Source organism: Diabrotica virgifera, chromosome 8 (genome assembly GCF_917563875.1).
Source record: "Diabrotica virgifera virgifera chromosome 8, PGI_DIABVI_V3a".
NCBI lineage: Eukaryota > Metazoa > Arthropoda > Insecta > Coleoptera > Chrysomelidae > Diabrotica > Diabrotica virgifera.
In genome coordinates, this window is record NC_065450.1 from 137,533,323 (window position 1) to 137,552,299 (window position 18,977).

The window sequence follows — 18,977 nt, forward strand, 5'->3', positions numbered from 1 at the left end:
CCATATGATAACCTGACGCGCTCGAGTTACTGCAAAAATCCTCGCTTCGGCTCCCCTACCATAATCAATAATTGGTTAACCGTCGGTTGTATGAATGAAACCCCGATTCAAGCTTGTAAATATAAAATTTATTAGTAAATGAATTAAGTATATATGTTATAGCCAAAGCCCGAATTTCAGGCACTCCTAGGTTTGACTAGGCAATCCTCAGGTCTGACTGACGGTCTTAGTCAAAGCCCGAAATAAATTACAGTTTCGGCCTTTGACTAGTCAAACCTAGGAGAGACTAAATTGATCAGGCAAAGGTCGAAATTTATTTTTATGAAATCGGGGTTTGACTAGGCAAATCCCGATCAGCTATTAAAATGTCGTAATTTGTTAGATTAGGTTTAATAAAAGGTGATTTTTTTGATTTTAATGTTTATTATTTTTGTATTGTCGTAATTAAAATACAGTAGACTCCCTCTATAACGAGAACTGAAATGGCGGACTAGTTACCTCGTTATAAGCGGATCTCATTATATCAGACAACAATAATATTCAAATGTTTTGATGCCTCTTACGTAGTTAATTAGGTCTCGACGGTCGACCTGAACAATGAGACTTTGCCATAGTAAATTGTAAATTTCCTACAATATTGAATATCGGTCGACAGATAAACAGAAAGAAGTTAATTACAGGCGGTGAAGTATATTACAGCACTGGCCTCGATGATAACAGTGTTGGACATTTCTCTATACAGTCAGTTGGGGTATTTATTTATAGCCATTACTGCGCTGAAAACAGGTAAAGAAACATATTCTTCGATTTCAAATTTGTAATCAGGTGGTACATGTTGTGTGTGCTGACAGTACATTTTGGTGCATACTATGATGGTTTTGAAAGAAAAGTTGCATGCATGCGTTGTGCATAGGCAGAAAAGATTAGAATAAATAAAGGAAAGGCGATTGAAGGTCTTAATGCCCAGGCTAATGTTATAAAACAATTAAGTGAAAAAAAATTCCTCCAATTTGATCGAAAAAACTATAACAATACCTATCCCCAGCTTTGATAGAGCCAAAGAGAATGCTCGAAATATTTTGAGTAGCATACAAGATAAAACAATAATTGACGGTTTATATAGAGTTGGTACGAAATACGGAACTATAAACACTTTTTTCAAGAAATCAAATCAGAGAGTGCAAACAGAATTTCCTTAATTTCGAAGATGTTCCAGACGTTAAACTGTCTCTACTTGAAATTAGTACAAAGGATTCTAAATTTGGAGGACCAGGCTTTATAAAATGCTACTGCAATAAGAAATGTTTCTCAAAATTATGTAAGTGTAAAAGGTCTAAGGTATTATGCAACTATAATGCCCGGTTGCACCAACAGATCTTAAGCTTAAGTTGAGAATATCATAAGAATTAATATAATATAATTATAATATATTACAATAAGAATACCATAATATAATAATAGATATAATTGATAATTTAGGTAAGAATCTAAAATTATGGTGCAACGTAAGTGATATTCAAGGAGGCCCTATCTATAAGTAGAGCTTAGCTAAGCGGGAGCTTAAGATCTGTTGGTGCAACCAGGCATAAATGCCATAATGCCTCAACATGTGAGAATAAATACTAATTTTAGTATTTTAATTACGACAATACAAAAATAATAAACGTTAAAATCAAAAAATTACGTTTTATTAAGCCTAGTCTAACAAATTACGACATTTTAATAGCTGACCCTGCTTTCATAAAAATAAATTTTGACCTTTGCCTGATCAACTTAGTCTCTCCTAGGTTTGACTAGTCAAAGGCCGAAACTGTAATTTATTCCGGGCTTTGACTAAGACCCTCAGTCAGACCGGAGGATTGCCTAGTCAAACCTAGGAGTGCCTGAAATTCGGGCTTTGACTATCACATATATACGTCTATAGAAAGTTCAAATAAATGGATCTTACCGCATAACAGTACGGGCTTAGTTATGCACGTTAACGTCAGTCTCGACTCAATTGAATGTTTGAATGTTGGCGCGCTAAATATAATTTACAATATCCAGTTTTGGATGCTACAGAACTGTTAGGAAAGTTCGTCCCGTAACAATGCTAAAGTGTGTTTTTTTAGAGATAAAGAACTTTAAAATGGAATAAAACAAAGGTGATTTTTACAAATTGACATGAGATTAAATTTATTAGAAAGAAACTCTTTCGACATTATAATTTAAATTTCATATCAAAGGGCCTAGCCGGGTAAGATGATAAAAAGTGCCTTCAACTCGATTCGAATTCCATATAGGTCACCGTTTAGCATATATAGTGAAACTAACTTTCTAAAATTTTTTCCCCCTAGGTGGCCATGTGACCCACCTAGAGCCTAATTAGGGTTTTTATGTTTTTATTTTTTATCTCAGCCGCATCGAGAATTAGCGAAAAACTTTAAATAAAAAAGTTGTAAGCTTTAAAAAGTTCTGTCCGAAAAAAATTTTGATTTTAATTTTTGGCGGGAAATTTAAATTTTAGAACGATTTGAAAATTTTAAATGAGTATAAAAAAATAACTAAGACATTCGTTTTCACGAAAAAAATATGTAACGTGTATTTTTGCATAATGTTTCACCTTGAATTTTATCAAATTTTTAAAATTGGTGAAACGCACTTTTAAAAATAAAAAACCGCATTTTTTCGGTGTTTTTTTTTTTCGTTTTTTGATACAATTTTATACATATTTTTCAAAAAAGATAACACTGTTACTGGAGTAGGTAAAAAACTGAAAAATAATTGGGGTTTGCTTAATAAAAATTTTTTGTAACGCCATCCATTTTCAAGATACAGAGCGTTGAAGAAAACAAAATTTTACACATTTTTTACGATTTTGTCGAAACTACTGGCAACATTGTAATAAAATTTGGCGAGTTTTAAGAGGTAGTTGTTGTGCATTTTTTGACATACAATTAAGAATTTTATATTTATCATTGGCGCGCATAGGGGTAATGGTCTCAACTTTTTAAAGAAGAAAGATAGTACGCCACTGACATATTTCAAATTAACAATCGTTTTTGAATTCCTCGTTCAATTTGTGACAAAAAATCTATCTTTCTATTTTTTCATTCGACGCGCCATTTTTATTCAAAAAATAAAACATCTTACCGTTACAAAGTATTCGAACTTCTATGAAATAAAATACATACTACTATAAGTACATATGTACATGTCATAAACTCGTACATCCATTATAAAAACTAATTCGAATACTTTGGAAGCGTTAAGATATTTTATTTTTTGCAGCAAAACGGCACCTCGTATGAAAAAATAGGAAGATAGATTTTTTGTCACAAATTGAACAAGAAATTCAAAAACGATTGTTAATTTGAAATATGTCAGTGGCGTACTATCTTTTTTCTTTAAAAATTTCAGACCATTACCCCTATGCTCGCCAATGTTAAATATAAAATTCTTAATTGTATGTCAAAAAATGCACAATTACCTCTTAAAACTTGCCAAATTTTATTACAATGTTGCCAGCAGTTTCGGCAAACTCCTAAAAAATGTGTACAATTTTGTTTTCTTCAACGCCCTGAAATCGCCCATCTTGAAAATGGATGGCGCTACAAAAAATTTTTATTAAGAAAACCCCAATTATTTTTCAGTTTTTTACCTACTCCAGTGACGGTGTTACCTTTTTTGAAAAATATGTATAAAATTGTATCAAAAAACAAAAAAAAAAGCGAAAAAATGCGGCTTTTTATTTTTAAAGGTGCGTTTCACCAATTTTAAAAATTTGAAAAAATTCAGGGTAAAACATTATGCAAAAATACACGTTATAAATTTTTTTCGTGAAAACGAATGTCTTAGTTATTTTTTTATACTCATTTAAAATTTTGAAATCGTTCTAAAATATAAAGTTCCCGCCAAAAATTAAAAACAAAATTTTTTTCAGACAAAACTTTTTAAAGCTTACAACTTCTTTATTTAAAGTTTTTCGCTAGTTCTCGATGCGGCTGAGATAAAAAATAAAAACATAAATACCCTAATTAGGCTCTAGGTGGGTCACATGACCACCTAGGGGGCTAAAAATTTCAGAAAGTTAGTTTCACTATATATACTAAACGGTGACCTATATGGAATGCGAATCGAGTTGGGGGCACTTTTCATCATCTTACCCGGCTAGGCCCTTTCTGGCTGGCTCTGACGTAGTCTAATCTAGAGGTCCAATGATTTCAGCAGCGTATAAAGCACACGAACCACTCAATTTGTCTGGATGTAATGGAGTCTCAACATACACTTGATGATTATCTTCACTCCAAATACGGCAGTTTTGTTTATTGACGTAGCCATTTAACCAAAAGTGAGCTTCGTCGTTAAACAAATTCGCTTATGAAAATCGCAATCAACGGTAATCTCGTTTTGGGCCCATCCACCGAATTTACGCCTTGCTAGGTGATCGTGTATCTTAAATTCTTGTACGAGTTGAATTTTGTAAGCACGCTAACCCAGATCTATTCGCAAAATCTTCCATAAAGTGGTTGGACACCTAACCAACTACTGTGCACGAGGCGTATAGATTGATTGGAGTCCCTACTCTATGCTACGCTCCACAGCAGCAACAACTTCTTCTGCACGCATGCCGTCTCTGTGGAAGCGTATTATCATTTAGAGTGTGGTGCGAAAACGTTCCATAGTTAATCGAATTATTTGCTCTGATGGCCGATTATGTATGCCATAAAATGGACGTAGTGCGCGATACGTATTTCGAACAAAACCATGTAGTCCAGAGAAATAAGATTTTTCTCGTGACACATCCCCCTCCAGGTCGAAACCAAATTTTTTGAGTAGTATGGATATCTATGTTAATAACCTATATGTTTCCTGCAGCCGATTTTGTTGATATACATAGTTATTAACAAATGAAGATCAAAATACGGTAAATTCTCGCTTTTTTCGTCTATTACTAAAAAGTAAAGCATTCTAAACAAGTTTGAGAATAAGAAACTCATAAATCATATAAAAAGCTTCATCAATCAAAAAATCACATTTATGGCGTTCGCTGATAGGTCTGGATCCCGCGTATGAAAAAAAAGTTGATTAATAGCAAGCTGAAAATTTGTTAATAGCTCAAGGGTGTCTAGTCGGACAAACTTTGCTATATGGGAACACTGGAACAGGGGCAGTTTTAATTGTGGAACAGGTTAAAAATTTGGAACGGTCAAACCACGAAAACGGCACATGTATTTTGTCCGACAGAACAGACTTAAACTCTCCGAACAGAGATTAAACTCTCATGCAAAAACCAGACTGCTATTTATCACCAAATGGGCGTTTTAATGAGTGGAACATGTAAAATATGTCAAATGACAGGAATTATGACAGGTGATATATAGCAGTCTGATTTTGGCATGAGAGTTTAATCTCTGTTCGGAGAGTTTAAGTCTATTCTGTCGGACAAAATAAATGTGCCGTTTTCGTAGTCTGACCGTTCCAAATTTTTAACCTGTTCCACAATTAAAACTGCCCCTGTTCCAGTGTTCCCATATATAAAAGTTTATCCGACTAGACACCCTTAAGCTATTAACAAATTTTCAGCTTGCTATTAATCAACTTTTTTTTCATACGCGGGATCCAGACCTATGAATATGTCTATCCTTATTTGTTGCTTAGAAAATTGCAAAATAAGCCATAAATTTTGAGATTTTATAAATGTTCATAACTTATGTAAAAATTAAGTTAGAACCTTCTTATTACACGGAATGCTAAGACTTCTTGTGCTTAAATTATGTTTTAAATTTCAAAGTAATTGGTCTAATAGTTTAAGAGTTATTTAATTTATTTATCCCAAATTCATTTTTTGCGACACTATCACTATAAGTCAGAAAATTATAAGGTTATAGTAATACTTCGGACAGTTTATGAAAGAAAAACATTTATACTATTAACTTAATTAAAAAAAAATGAAAAAAAATTAATTTTAAACAGTGTAAAATTATTTTGCAAAAACATGTCACACCATTTTGAGCGTCACGTTTGGGGGGGGGGGAGACTGGGGAGGAATCGGTAAATTCGTAGTTTTTTAAGTTTTTCGCCAATATTTCTAAAACTATGCGGTTTAGCATGAACAACTTCTATACAAAATTGTTCTACATTAAATTTGAAATAAAAAAGTCCCTATGCATAATCTTTCTAAAATGAATGGTTCCAAAGTTACGGAGGTAGTATAGTATAACTGATACAAAAAAAGGCCTAACCTAAACATCTAAAGTAAAAGTTTTCCTCCAACACCAAAATGTTCTATATGGTCCACATATTGTTCAGTAAAAAGTTACACCATTTTGAGCGTCCGGCTTGGGAGGGAGATGAGAGAGAAGCCGGTAAATTAGTAGTTTTTTTAATTTTTCGTCAATATTTCTAAAACTGTGCTTTAGCGTAAACAGTGTTACATACAAAAATGTTCTACATGAAATTTAAAACAAAAAATGTTCTATACATAATTGTTATAAAATCAACAGTTCCAGAGTTACGGAGGGTGAAAAGTCGAGGTTTTCGATACTTTTTATATTTTTTGGGCAATATTTATGATATAACTATATCAAAAACCCAGACATCCAAAGTGAAAGTTATCCACCACCACCAAATTGTTCTATATGGTCCACATAATGTTCAGAAAAAAGTCACACCATTTTGAGCGTCGGGTTTGGGGGTAGAGGGGGGAGAAATCGGTAAATATAAAAAGTATCGAAAACCTCCACATTTCATCCTCCGTAACTCTGGAACCGTTGATTTTATAACAATTATGTATAAACCTTTTTTGTTTTAAATTTTATGTAGATTTTTCTATAGAACATTCCTTACGCTAAAGCATAGTTTTAGAAATATTGACGAAAAACCTAAAAAAACTACTAATTTAACGATTTCTCCCCCATCTCCCCCCCAAACCGGATGCTCAAAATGGTGTAACTTTTTACTGAACAATATGTGGACCATATAGAATAATTTGGTGTTGAAGGAAAACTTTTACTTTGGATGTCTGGGTTAGGCCTTTTTTTGGACCCATTATACTATACTACCTCCGTAACTTTGGAACCGCTCATTTTAGAAGGGTTATGCATGGGCCTTTTTTATTTCAAATTTAATGTAGAACAATTTTGTGTAGAGGGTTGTTCATACTAAACCGCTTAGTTTTAGAAATATTGACGAAAAACCTAAAAAACTACGAATTTGCAGATTTCTCCCCCCTCTCCCCCCCACCCCAAACCCGACGCTCAAAATGCTGTGACTTTTTTCTGAACATTATGTGGACTATATAGAACAATTTGGTGTTGGAGGATAACTTTCACTTTGAATGTCTGGGTTTGGGTCTAACTACCATACTATTTAGATATTTTAATATGGCCTTAAAATAATTATAATGCATGCAATAAACTAATATTTAGATATTATTTACTATTTTATTTCACTTATTGTGTTCCTGTTTTAATGAAATTAACGCGACAATTCGATGAAATAAAATTATTTTGACATAATATTCGAAAGTCAAATCGGTAGACAATAACAGTCGTTATGAATCATCGTCATGGAAACCAAGATCGTCGTCATGCTAACTAATATTGAAAGTTTGGTTTTGACAACCTTGTCAAAGAATTAATTTGTGTATGTATTTCCATATTAATTGTTCCTAATAACTCTTCCAGAAAGTCTCTTCTCCGCACTCGACTGCTTGCCGAACTCCCGCTTCGCGTCGTTCGGCAAACTGCAGTCACGTGCGGAATAGTATAACTTTCTGCACTTGTTAGGAAAATAACTATTTTCATATTTAGAATGACTGAATTTTTATACACATTTAGAAAGAAAAACAATTGTCCTAGAACAATTAGGGACGAAATTAGCCCCCCCCCCTTTCTTAATTCACATGTTCTTGCAAAATAATTTTGCAATATTTAGAATTATTTTTTGTCATTTTTTTTAATTAAATTAATAGCGTAAATCTTCTTCTTTCATAAACTATCCAAAGTATTACTGTAACTTCATCATTTTCTGACTTATAGTGTTGCAAAAATGTTAATTTGGGATAAATAAATTAAATAACTTTTAAAGTATTTGACCAATTGCTTTGGGGTATGATTTATAGACCAGTAAGGATCTGTGAAAAAACGTCTATTTTTGGATGTGAGAGGTGGCGTTCGGATTTTTGCAGATAAAGTTAGGTGAGACCTTCCGTAATAATAACTGACTTATGCTCCTTCTCAAATATGCCCCGAACATTAATAAAAAATTGAAATATTTTAAAATTTCGAAAAACGTAGATTTTTCTGCTTTCTTTGCTTATAACTTTAAAACTGTTCGTTTTGGAACAAAGTCGTACAGAAATAAAATAAAGACAATTAAATTTTGTATGATACACGACTGGTGAAAAATGTCTTACCGTATTAACTTTTCTGCAATATAGCAATAAATACAAAATAAGGGGGCAAAATACGCCTGTTGTTATTCAATATTTTTAACCACTTTGGTGGCACTTAGAACCTTAGTAATTCACTTAGGAAATTCTTTGTAACATACTTAAACAGTGTACCGAATTTCATTAAAATCGACCTAATAGATTTTGCATAATAAATTTGCAATCTAAATGTTTTTAAAAAAGTTCAAATTTTTTAAAATCTTTCTGAACAAAAAGTAGACCATTTAGAAGTTGTCTAATTTTTTTACATATAAAGAGGTACTCTACCTATCTAGTACACTTTACAGAAATAAAATCGAATTAGGGGCCTCAGCAATGTTTTAAACTTATAAACAATTTTTTGGCTTATAAACAAATAGCTTTGTTTAGTAATAAAAAAATTAATTTTTAGCAATGCAAATAATTAAAACCGGTATAATCTGGCTTAAACTTTCAAATACTGTCAGCAGAATTGCTATTTTATTTTTTAATCAATAGTTATTCGCGTTCAAGAATTGCAATTTTTCGAATTTTTGAAAGTTCCACTGCGTTTATCTCGAAAACTATGCATCCTACGGAAAAACTTGTAAGAACATTTTTTTGCTTAGAATTATCCAAGGAATACAAAAAAATGTTTTATTTTGCGAAAAATCGATGTTATGTAATTCCTCAAGTTAATAACAATCTTATCGACATCCGGATCAACTGTTACCCAAAAAAATCGTGTTCTACGGGTCAAAAAATACATAAAAATCTTGAGTAAGTCCATCTAAATAAAGGAACCCGTAGCACCCCCTCCTGGCCACAGGACTAATTTGTTTATAAGCCAAAAAATTGTTTATAACTTTAAAACATTGCTGAGGCTGCTTAGACAATCCGATTTCAACTCTGTAAAGTGAATTAGATAGGTGGAGTGCTTTTTTATATGAAAAAAAATTGATAAATCTTTGTATGTTCTAGTTTTTGTTGTGCAAGATTTTAAAAAATTTTAATTTTTTAAAAAAAGTTTAGATTGAAAAATTATTATTCAAAATCTAGTAAGTCAATTTTAGTGAAATTTGGTGTACGGTTTTAACACATTACAAAAATTTTCTAAGCGAATTAGGAAGGTTCCAAGTGTAACCTAAGTGATGAAAAATCATTGAATAATGACAGGCTTGTTTTGCCCCCTTATTTTATATTTATTGCTATTTTGCAGCAAGGGTGATAAATTAAGACATTTTTAACCAATCGCATCTGATATAAAATTTAATTATCTTTGTTTTATTCCTATACGACTTTGTTCCAAAATTAATCGTTTTAAAGTTATAAGCAAAAAAATTTAGAAAAAAAAAGCGAAATTTTTTGAAATTTTTAAATATTTTATTTTTTTTTATTAAGGCTATCGGTACATAATTCGCAAATATTTTACGGCTATCCCTGCCTTTTCTGTCTTTACATGGCAAATTACGTGTAGTAAAATTCACACTGGTATGGATATGTACATATGTATTACTAGAATGTCATTCTACTTGACAATGTCATAACTAGCTTAAAGAGACGGCTTTTGAATGTTCTTGGATAACTGTTATTTTTTGTATAATTGCAAATTATTAATTCAGTTAATAAATGTGATAATTTTTTCACTAGCTATGTATTCAGTGATTGTCATAATTTATATGTACCTACAACAAAAACTAATACTCAATCGAGAAAAGAGGAAAAGTGTTAAAGTGATTTTTTAATAATATATTGTTAATACTATGGAACGCTTACAATTTTGAACATCTTTAACAACAAAATACTTGGATCACAGAATATATCTTAATGTATTCTCTGCTTCTATCTTCCATAAATAATACACAATAAATAACTTTTTATAAAGTTCACCTCTTAAATCAATTATTTATCAAATACACTATATATCAGTATTATTTAATCAACAACTAAAAATATTCCCGATTCATGTCAAATAATTATTTAAAATTGTCACTGATTGTCAGTGTCCGACTGACAATATTCTATTCGACTAAGTGCGTTGTATGACAAAGATAGATTTGGAAAATATTACACGGACATTGTGTTCATTTTTTTCGAATCCTGAAAAACCAATAAATATTTTTGAAAAATCTAAACGCAGAATGAAAGACTAAATTATTACCGAGGGCCGAAAGTCCCATAGAATAAATAAAAAGTTTATTTTGAATGAGATATTTGAAATTAAAAATAACACTAAATTTTCTCTTAGTTGTTCACCCTTGTAACTTATTAAAATAAACATTATAGAAGTTCTCAGGGACTTTCGGCCCTCCCTAATAACGTAATCTTTCATTCTGCGTTTAAATTTTTTAAAAATACTTATTAGTTTTCTCAGGATTCGAAAAAAAAGAATCCCCATTTGAATAGCATTGCAGCCGAAAAAACGTACCGATCCTCTTAATGTTCCGGGCATATTTGAGAAGGAGCATAAATCAATTATTATTAACGAAGTTATCACCTAACTTTATCCGCAAAAATCTGAATGCCACCTCTCACCTAAATATGCCTAATCCACCTAAAAACAGATCCTTACTGGTCTATTAAGCACCAGAAGTCTCAGCATTCCATGTAATAAGAAGGGTTAATTTTTACATAAGTTATGAATATTTATAAAAACTAAAAATTTATGATTTATTTTGCAATTTTTTAAGCAACCAATAAGGATAGACATATTCAGCGAACGACATATTGAAGTTTTTTATACAATTTATGAGTTTCTTACTCTCAAATTTGTTTAAAATGTTTAACTTTTTGGTAATAGACGAAAAAAGCGAAAATTTACCGTTTTTGATCTTCATTTGTTTATAACTATGTATATCATTAAAATCGGCTGCAGGAAACTTATAGGTTATTATTATAGATGTCCGTACTACTTAAAATATTTGGTTTCGGCCTGGAGGGGCTTGTGTCACCAACAGGATATTTTTTTCCTTATTTCTCTGAACTAATGATTTTCAAAATAAACTTGTACAATTTGGAAGCGTTGCTCAGGCGTCAGTATATTCATGTTGTCAAACCAAACTAAACATAAATCGCTCTAAAGCTGTTAAAATGGCCGTGTTGCCAACTTATCTTTCTATACATCTAAAAACACCCGTTACTTGATACAGTTCGAAGTTTTAGATCCAAAGAACCAAAGACTTGTACTGGAACCAAGTCCTGTTAAACCACCCAAATTCGTGTTTTCTATAACTTACAAAGCAAACGAATGATGAATTAGAAGAAGACTAAGGGGAATCTAAAATTACATTCCACTACCTGTCTATTTATCTAGGCAAAAATTCCATTCAATCTTGGTTCACTGTACTCAGATAGGAGCAAATTTATACTTCAGCATCTAAAAATTCGAACTGTTTTAATTAGAGGTCGTTATAGCGTCTGTAAGCAAAATGTTTGTATAATTCGGCATAAGGGGAGAGCTTATTTTTTTTTCGGTTCAAAATAGACCATAAAACCTCTTTGATGATCCCTAAAAGAGGATGGAGCGTACGTAAGAGAATGTTTGGTCACCTCTGGAACAAATTGAAATATTAGCTGTCTTTCATTATTTTCAATTAGTTTTACCCCTATCTGAGTACAGTGAATTAAGTTTTGATGGAATTTTTACACAGATTAATAGACAGGTAGTGGAATGCAATTTTAAATTCCCTTTAGTCTTCATCTAATTCATCGTTCGTTTGCTTTGCAAGTTTTAGAAATCAAGACTTAGGTTGTTTACCATAACTTGGTTCTAGTAGAAGTCTTTCGCTCTTCGCATTTAAAACTTCGAAGTGTTGTCAAAAAATAAACAAAGGCACCACTTTAAATAGCAGAAAAAACAAAAAGTTCTGTATAATGATTAAAAGAAAAAAACTTATATAAATGTGAAACTTCCAAATCATTCCATATAAATTGAAGTTGGAACATTACCAAAAGTTTATAAAATAATTTAAGAAAGAAGATGTCTGGCGTTTGTCCAACTATCTGTGTTAAATTTGGTAGATGGCTGTGAATGTGTAATCGATTAAAAATACAGAAACTAATATGTAATAAATTGTTAATTTTCTAAACTTAGGCTACTATGTAGTTAAAATATATCTTACTGTGAATGTGTAATCAATTAGAAATGTAGAAACTTATATGTAAGAAATTATTATACAGTACGTAAATCTTTCAGCTGGATATACAGTAGTGTTAAGAAGTCCTACATCACCTTACTTTTCCTTGTTCAGCATACCTGCATCACCTTTTCCTTGTTCAGCATACTTCTTAATAACTCTAATTACCGTAGATTGATTACAGTTTACTGCGGATGCTATTTCGCGACAAGATTTTTGTCGTTTTTATGGTGAAAAATAATTTCAAAACGCTTCTCGTTCGATAATTTAGTTTGTTTGGTCTGGGATGACATTTTGACCTTTTTGTCAAAAATCAAAAAGCGAATAAATGTGTTAGGGTAACTACAGTGTTTATATAGTCCAAATATGTGACAAATTTGTCATTAAGATTTAATTTAATATGTAGTACTTTAACGACTTAATAATCACCTCATAATTTTCTCGGATTATGGGAAATCCCTTCAATCAGATTATTTTAATCTTTTCTGTAGAATTTTGAGATAGTAATTTAAAAAACGTTAGTAAGTATACCGATAATGCTAATTACAAGCATAAACTTAAAATGAATTAGCGAAAATATACAGAAAACTTGTGTTAAACCTCAAAAACTATAAGGCGCTTAGGTGATGCAGGACTTTTTAACACCACTGTAGGTAGTATACATTGAGGTAAGTGTTGCAGCTGCGCTCTCTTGATGACAATAATTACAATTGTCAGTTAGAAAACTATACATTATTCCGAGTTTTTAGTATCCTTACTTTAGGAATAGTTAAATATTCTAGTGTACAAGAATTTAAGTTAAAATAATAATGTCTTTTTGACTGATATTCGTAATAGCATTTAACTTTTTTATTTTTGGTTTCCGCTTACACAATTATTATGATTCTCATAGGCATCTTTCAGTCCTTCACAGTTTTTCGATTTCTTTCTAACGCATTAAGTTGGAAGTGACAGAAAAAAGGTATGCCGTGATTAAAATCATTTATAAAATTTAATTAGTTGTTAATAGATGGCGCTATGATCGAACAAAAAATAATTTTTGTGCATTATCTATACGACTATAATCAATCTGTACAATTTATAAAACTATACAAATCAAAGAACATACCTTTTTATAAATGAAATAAACACAATTGATTTGTTTTTATACCAAATTACGATTACGATTCTGACAACTGTCAGTTTAAATTAAAATGTCATGCTATTATATGATTTTCTACATTGTTAAAATCATATACAGTAAAACCTGTCAATAACGGTCACTAAAAGTGACAGAACTATTGGCCGATATAAAAAGGTGGCCGCTAATACCAGGTTTTGTAGTCCACAAATTTTGGTTTGGGGAACTTTGAAACTGGCCGGCTAGTTCAGATGGCCGGTTTTGACAGGTGGCCGTTAACACAGGTTTTACTGTATTACATCATTAATGACACACTGAAAGACTGAGAAGAACTTTAAATTATAGTCGTAGAGATATGTAATAGGTAAATAATCAGTAAATAGATAAACCTAAATCTTTTTTTTTTTTCGATTATAGCGGCATCTGTCAACAACTGGAATAACTGTTACCCACATAACAATTTCATGTTCTTAGTAGATTCATAGAACATACTTTTCAGAAAAAGTATATACTTAGAATATGCGTAATTACCATTGCGAATGTGCAGAGCATATACTGAGTATATACTACATTACAGTACTTAAACGTTCTATGTATATACTTAGAATGTACTACCGCACTTATTTTCAGTATATACCAAGAACATACTTTTTAGAAGATTCTAAGGAGGTGCTATAAACCTTCTATTTATATACTTAGAATGTACTATCGCACATATTTTAGTATATGGGAAGAATATTCCAAGGAAGTGCTATATACCTTCTAGTTATATACTTAGAATGTACTATCGCACATATTTTTAGTATATGGGAAGAATATTCCAAGGAAGTGCTATATACCTTCTATGTATATACTTAGAATGTACTATCGCACATATTTTTAGTATATGGGAAGAATATTCCAAGGATGTGCTGTATTTCTCAGAAGTATGTTTTCAACATCACCCAATCTCATCCTATAGGTTCTACCAAAGAATACTAAAACACCCACAGGGTGTGTTAGTATTCTTTGGTTCTACTAATATATTATATTTACATATTCTAATTGCATATATGAGAATGTAGTTATTACATTCTACAATATTACGTAAAAAGTAAGTATAAAATATATAAACTTTAGTTAGTTATATAGGTACCTATGTATAATAAATATTATATGGGTAAGTAGCCTATATATAAAATATAAGTAATATATTTAGTTATTATGTGCACATCAAAATAAAAATGCTGCTTATATAATTATATAATAGCCAAATATATTATAATATGTATGTAAAGTTCTAAAATTTATAGGTATCTATATACATTATACATACTTTTACTTACTAGGTATTTAGGAAATATTGAAGTACCAATATGAATTTATTATTTTCAAACTGCTTCTTAAAAATGTTTTAGTCCTTGCGTAGCTAGAAATACTTGGTCCTACCTAACAGCGTAGACATAAATGCATAACTGTACTGGAAACTATTTTCATATTTTGCTCTTTTGTTACCTACCCCCTTCCCTTGTGCAGGTATAAAATGCAATGCAAGGGTCAGAATGACAATGAATGGCCGTTTCCGGATTCCCGAAAATTATTTTACTTATGGTATAAACTCAAATCAAAATGGTATATTCATTTCAACTGAAAACGAAACGAGAATTTCTCATTTTTCTTCACAATAGAATTAAGTTTTAAACTTTTTACCATACAATTAAAACGGTTTAAAAAAATGAATTAGATAGTTCAGTAGTACCTACTAAAATACATAAATTTTATTAATTATTCTTAACACGAAGTTGATAATCTATAGGCTCACATTATTCTTCTTCCTATAGGTACGTACTTACGTACATACAGTATATTATTTTTTAGATATTTTAAAAGTATATACAAATAGGTATGTGTTAAGTATATACTTTTGCATATACTTACGCATATACTAAGAATATTCGATTAAGGTATATTCTAAGAATAAACTTTTACGAGCATTCCGAGATACTACGTACCCGAATGTGCTCAGTATATTCGGTGCAAGAATATTCTTTGAGGCACATGCAAAGAACATGAAATTTAGAATGTTTTTTATGGTACATGCTAAGCTTGTACTACGCATATACTAAAAAGGATATACTTCGACGAATGTTGGTAGGATATGCTTAGAACATGATGCGAACATCATTGTTATGTGGGTATACATGTGTATGTATCACGGACGTGCCTTTTTTCTGTCCGAAAAAGCCTCCAAAAAGAGGGCGAGCGACTTTTCCCCAACACGACTCTACCTTATCGGCAGAGTCTACGAGAAGTGTACGGTAAATAGGGAACTTGCACATTTTTTTTATTACATAATAATGTTCAGTTTTGTATAAAAATGAGATTTCCAAAATTTCACGCTTCAAAACCTCATAATAACTTAGAAGTACAAATTTAAGTCTTCGGTATTTTAAAGTAGTTCGAACGGCCCGTGACGTCACCTAGTTTTACATTAGTTATTATTATGGTTATATTTCGCTGTGTCTAGGTAAACGCTAACGTGTACCCAAATAAAAAAGTTAGGTACATACACGCGAATTAAACTTCATCAATCCAATGACGTGATTATTTAACGTACGGAGTGACTGTATGTTTTGGTAAATACATGCTATTTTAATATGTTTAGTGTTTGTTTGATAGAAAAATATTTGTTAAGGGAAGGGAAGCAGAACTATTCAGATGTTTCAAACTTAATTGTAATAAATCAATGTATATAATAAAAGTATATATTTAGGTTAACAAAATAAATATATGTATTTAGTTGACATGACACGTACAAAATATCGCTAAAATAATTTTTATACGTAAGTTAATTATTATAATCAACTATTCTAAATGGGAAATGAGCCACAATTTAACTAAAAAAAGATTTTATTAACGTTTCGACGTCCAAATCGGATGTCATTGTCAAAATACAAAAATTAGTCAGATTAAATAAATTATTAGAAAAAATTTTTTACTACTCAAGAACATTTGTGTTTAATTTAATAATATTTTGTATTTTGACAGCGACATCCGATTTAGACGTTGAAACGTTAATAACATCATTTTTTTAGTTAAATTGTGGCTTAGTTCCCATTTAGAATAGTTGATTACAAAAATGCCACAAGGAAATAGCTTCATAACAAGTTAATTATTATTGTGAAAGCTTTAGGTCTTCCTTTTATTTTAATTTTGGACGGTAATACTAAATATTGTATATACTAAATTGTAACATATTGTACTATATTGTTATACTAAATACTGTATTTCACTTATAACTAAGAAAATATATTTATAGTCTCTTAACTTTTTCATACTGTTTTAAAATGTTGTTAAACTCATTAAAACTACTAAATAATTGTCCACATTGCATAGTTAATTTAAAAACAAACACTAAACAAATAAAAAATAAGAAATCTCTTTACTAATCAATATTTAAATTAAAGTATAAACACAACGCAATTAAACAAATTCCAACACTCTGACACTAACTTTTTTATTTGCGTACACGTTAGCGTGTACCTAGACACAGCGTTATATTTAGGTATATTCTTCTTTTCCTTCTTTAGTTTATTGGCCTCCACCTACTTGGGTATTTGGCCAGCTCGTCGTAGGGTAATAAATAAAGGAAAAATATTTATATTCTAATGACATTTATCGTATGTCGTTGTAATAATATATACCAGTTTGTTGAGATTGGAGTTTGATACAGTTTTTGAAGGAAAGAAAAGAAGGTTTACTATTAAAAATAAAACCATTTTGTAAAAGTAAAAATGTTCTATGAATAGTTCAAACGAACAAAAACACTTTTAACGTCACATAACTGTATTTTTTACTGACGTTTATAATGTCTAATTAATTTTGTTTACTTTTTGGTGTAAAATGTAAATGCAAAACCATATGACGTCACGACGCGTTTTTTGCTGGCTGGAATAATTTGAATTTTTAATCGTCTTTAGGGGAAAAACGAAAGACAAACAAAACTTTTTTATCATTGATGCATGTTTTAAATTATGTTCTGTTGTGATTTATAACATTTTTTTCCAATTTTTAATTTTATGCAAGTTCCCTATTATTGAAGCTGTAATTACAAAGAAACAAATATGTATGGCATTGTACTCACTTTATCACGCTTAACGAATTACGGGATCTGAATTTCAATGCATATTTTTTTTATAATTCTCGTATCAAAGTTACGCGTGAAGTTAGTCGTATTGATGACAGTTGAGAAAACGTCCGCGACCCTTGAGAAGAACCATATCGGTGCAAATAATAGAACGAGAGATTTTGGAAGCAAAGATGTCCACAAATAAATCAAAAATAAAGATTATGATTAATAAGATATTAATTTTGCTTTAATTGTTTAAATATTTTTTATTTAAAGACTAATTTAAAAACTAAACAGGCAGTTTTCCCTATAGTCCAAAAATATTCAGCTACTATATTGTCATGTTTGATGTTAATTTGTGTCAACTGAAATCTGACAATTGTAATTTGCACATTGCGAGCAGCACAAGCAGCATTGCCACAATTTCCTCAATGTAGATTACCTACGTCCAGCTGAAAGATTTACGTACTGTATATTCTAAACTTAGACTACTAGTTAAAATATTTATCTTACTTCATTGTGCCATTAAAACCAATTTTCCATTTTTTCATTGGCACTACAGGTGTAAACGTCATACCACCCCCAGAGAAACTATCTTGATTGTACAGAGATAGTACAGTAGCGTCCATAATTGTATTGGGTAATTCCTCGCTTTCTAGCAATCCATAATCAGGGTGCTAAACGTAAAAATTGTATATTTGACTTGTTTCATCATTCATCAATATTCAATATTATAATTATTCGTAAATGTATTAAGATAATTGTGCGTTTTAAAGAAACTAAAGGGTAAAAGTAAAATTAAATCTAAAAATATAAAAGAACTATAAAGGAAGTCTACGTAGGCAATTCACCTTCTAGATTCTAGATTATAATCATTCTTTTAATGATCAGTTTCAAATTCGTCATATAGTCGGTTCGCTAAACACAGACAAAACTGACTAGTGATTTTACTAAGTAATTTTGCCAATTTTGGTAAAATTGGCAAAAAATAATTACTAAATAGTTAATAATTATTAAATAGTTCATAATTTTGCCAATTTTGGCAATATTTGCAAAAAACAAAAAAATTACCTACTAAAATCTCTAGCCAGTTGTGTCTGAGTTTAGCGAACCGACTATATCAAAAATAAACTAGTTAAACTACCTTTATTAGCATATATGGAAATTAATAAATTAAAAAATGCAGATATAATTATTGTAAATGACCAACAGCTCCCCACT

At 30.8% G+C, this 18,977-nt stretch overlaps 1 protein-coding gene across 3 annotated transcripts in view; it reads right to left on the reverse strand.

The window, feature by feature from the left end:
* Positions 1–18,977, reverse strand: part of LOC126890769 (uncharacterized) — a 75,322-nt gene that overhangs the window by 8,816 nt on the left and 47,529 nt on the right. For all 3 annotated transcript variants that reach the window (XM_050659954.1, XM_050659953.1, XM_050659955.1), the window contains exon 4: positions 18,270–18,433. In XM_050659954.1, coding sequence (XP_050515911.1) covers positions 18,270–18,433 — 164 coding nt within the window. The remainder of the gene's footprint in view (positions 1–18,269; positions 18,434–18,977) is intronic.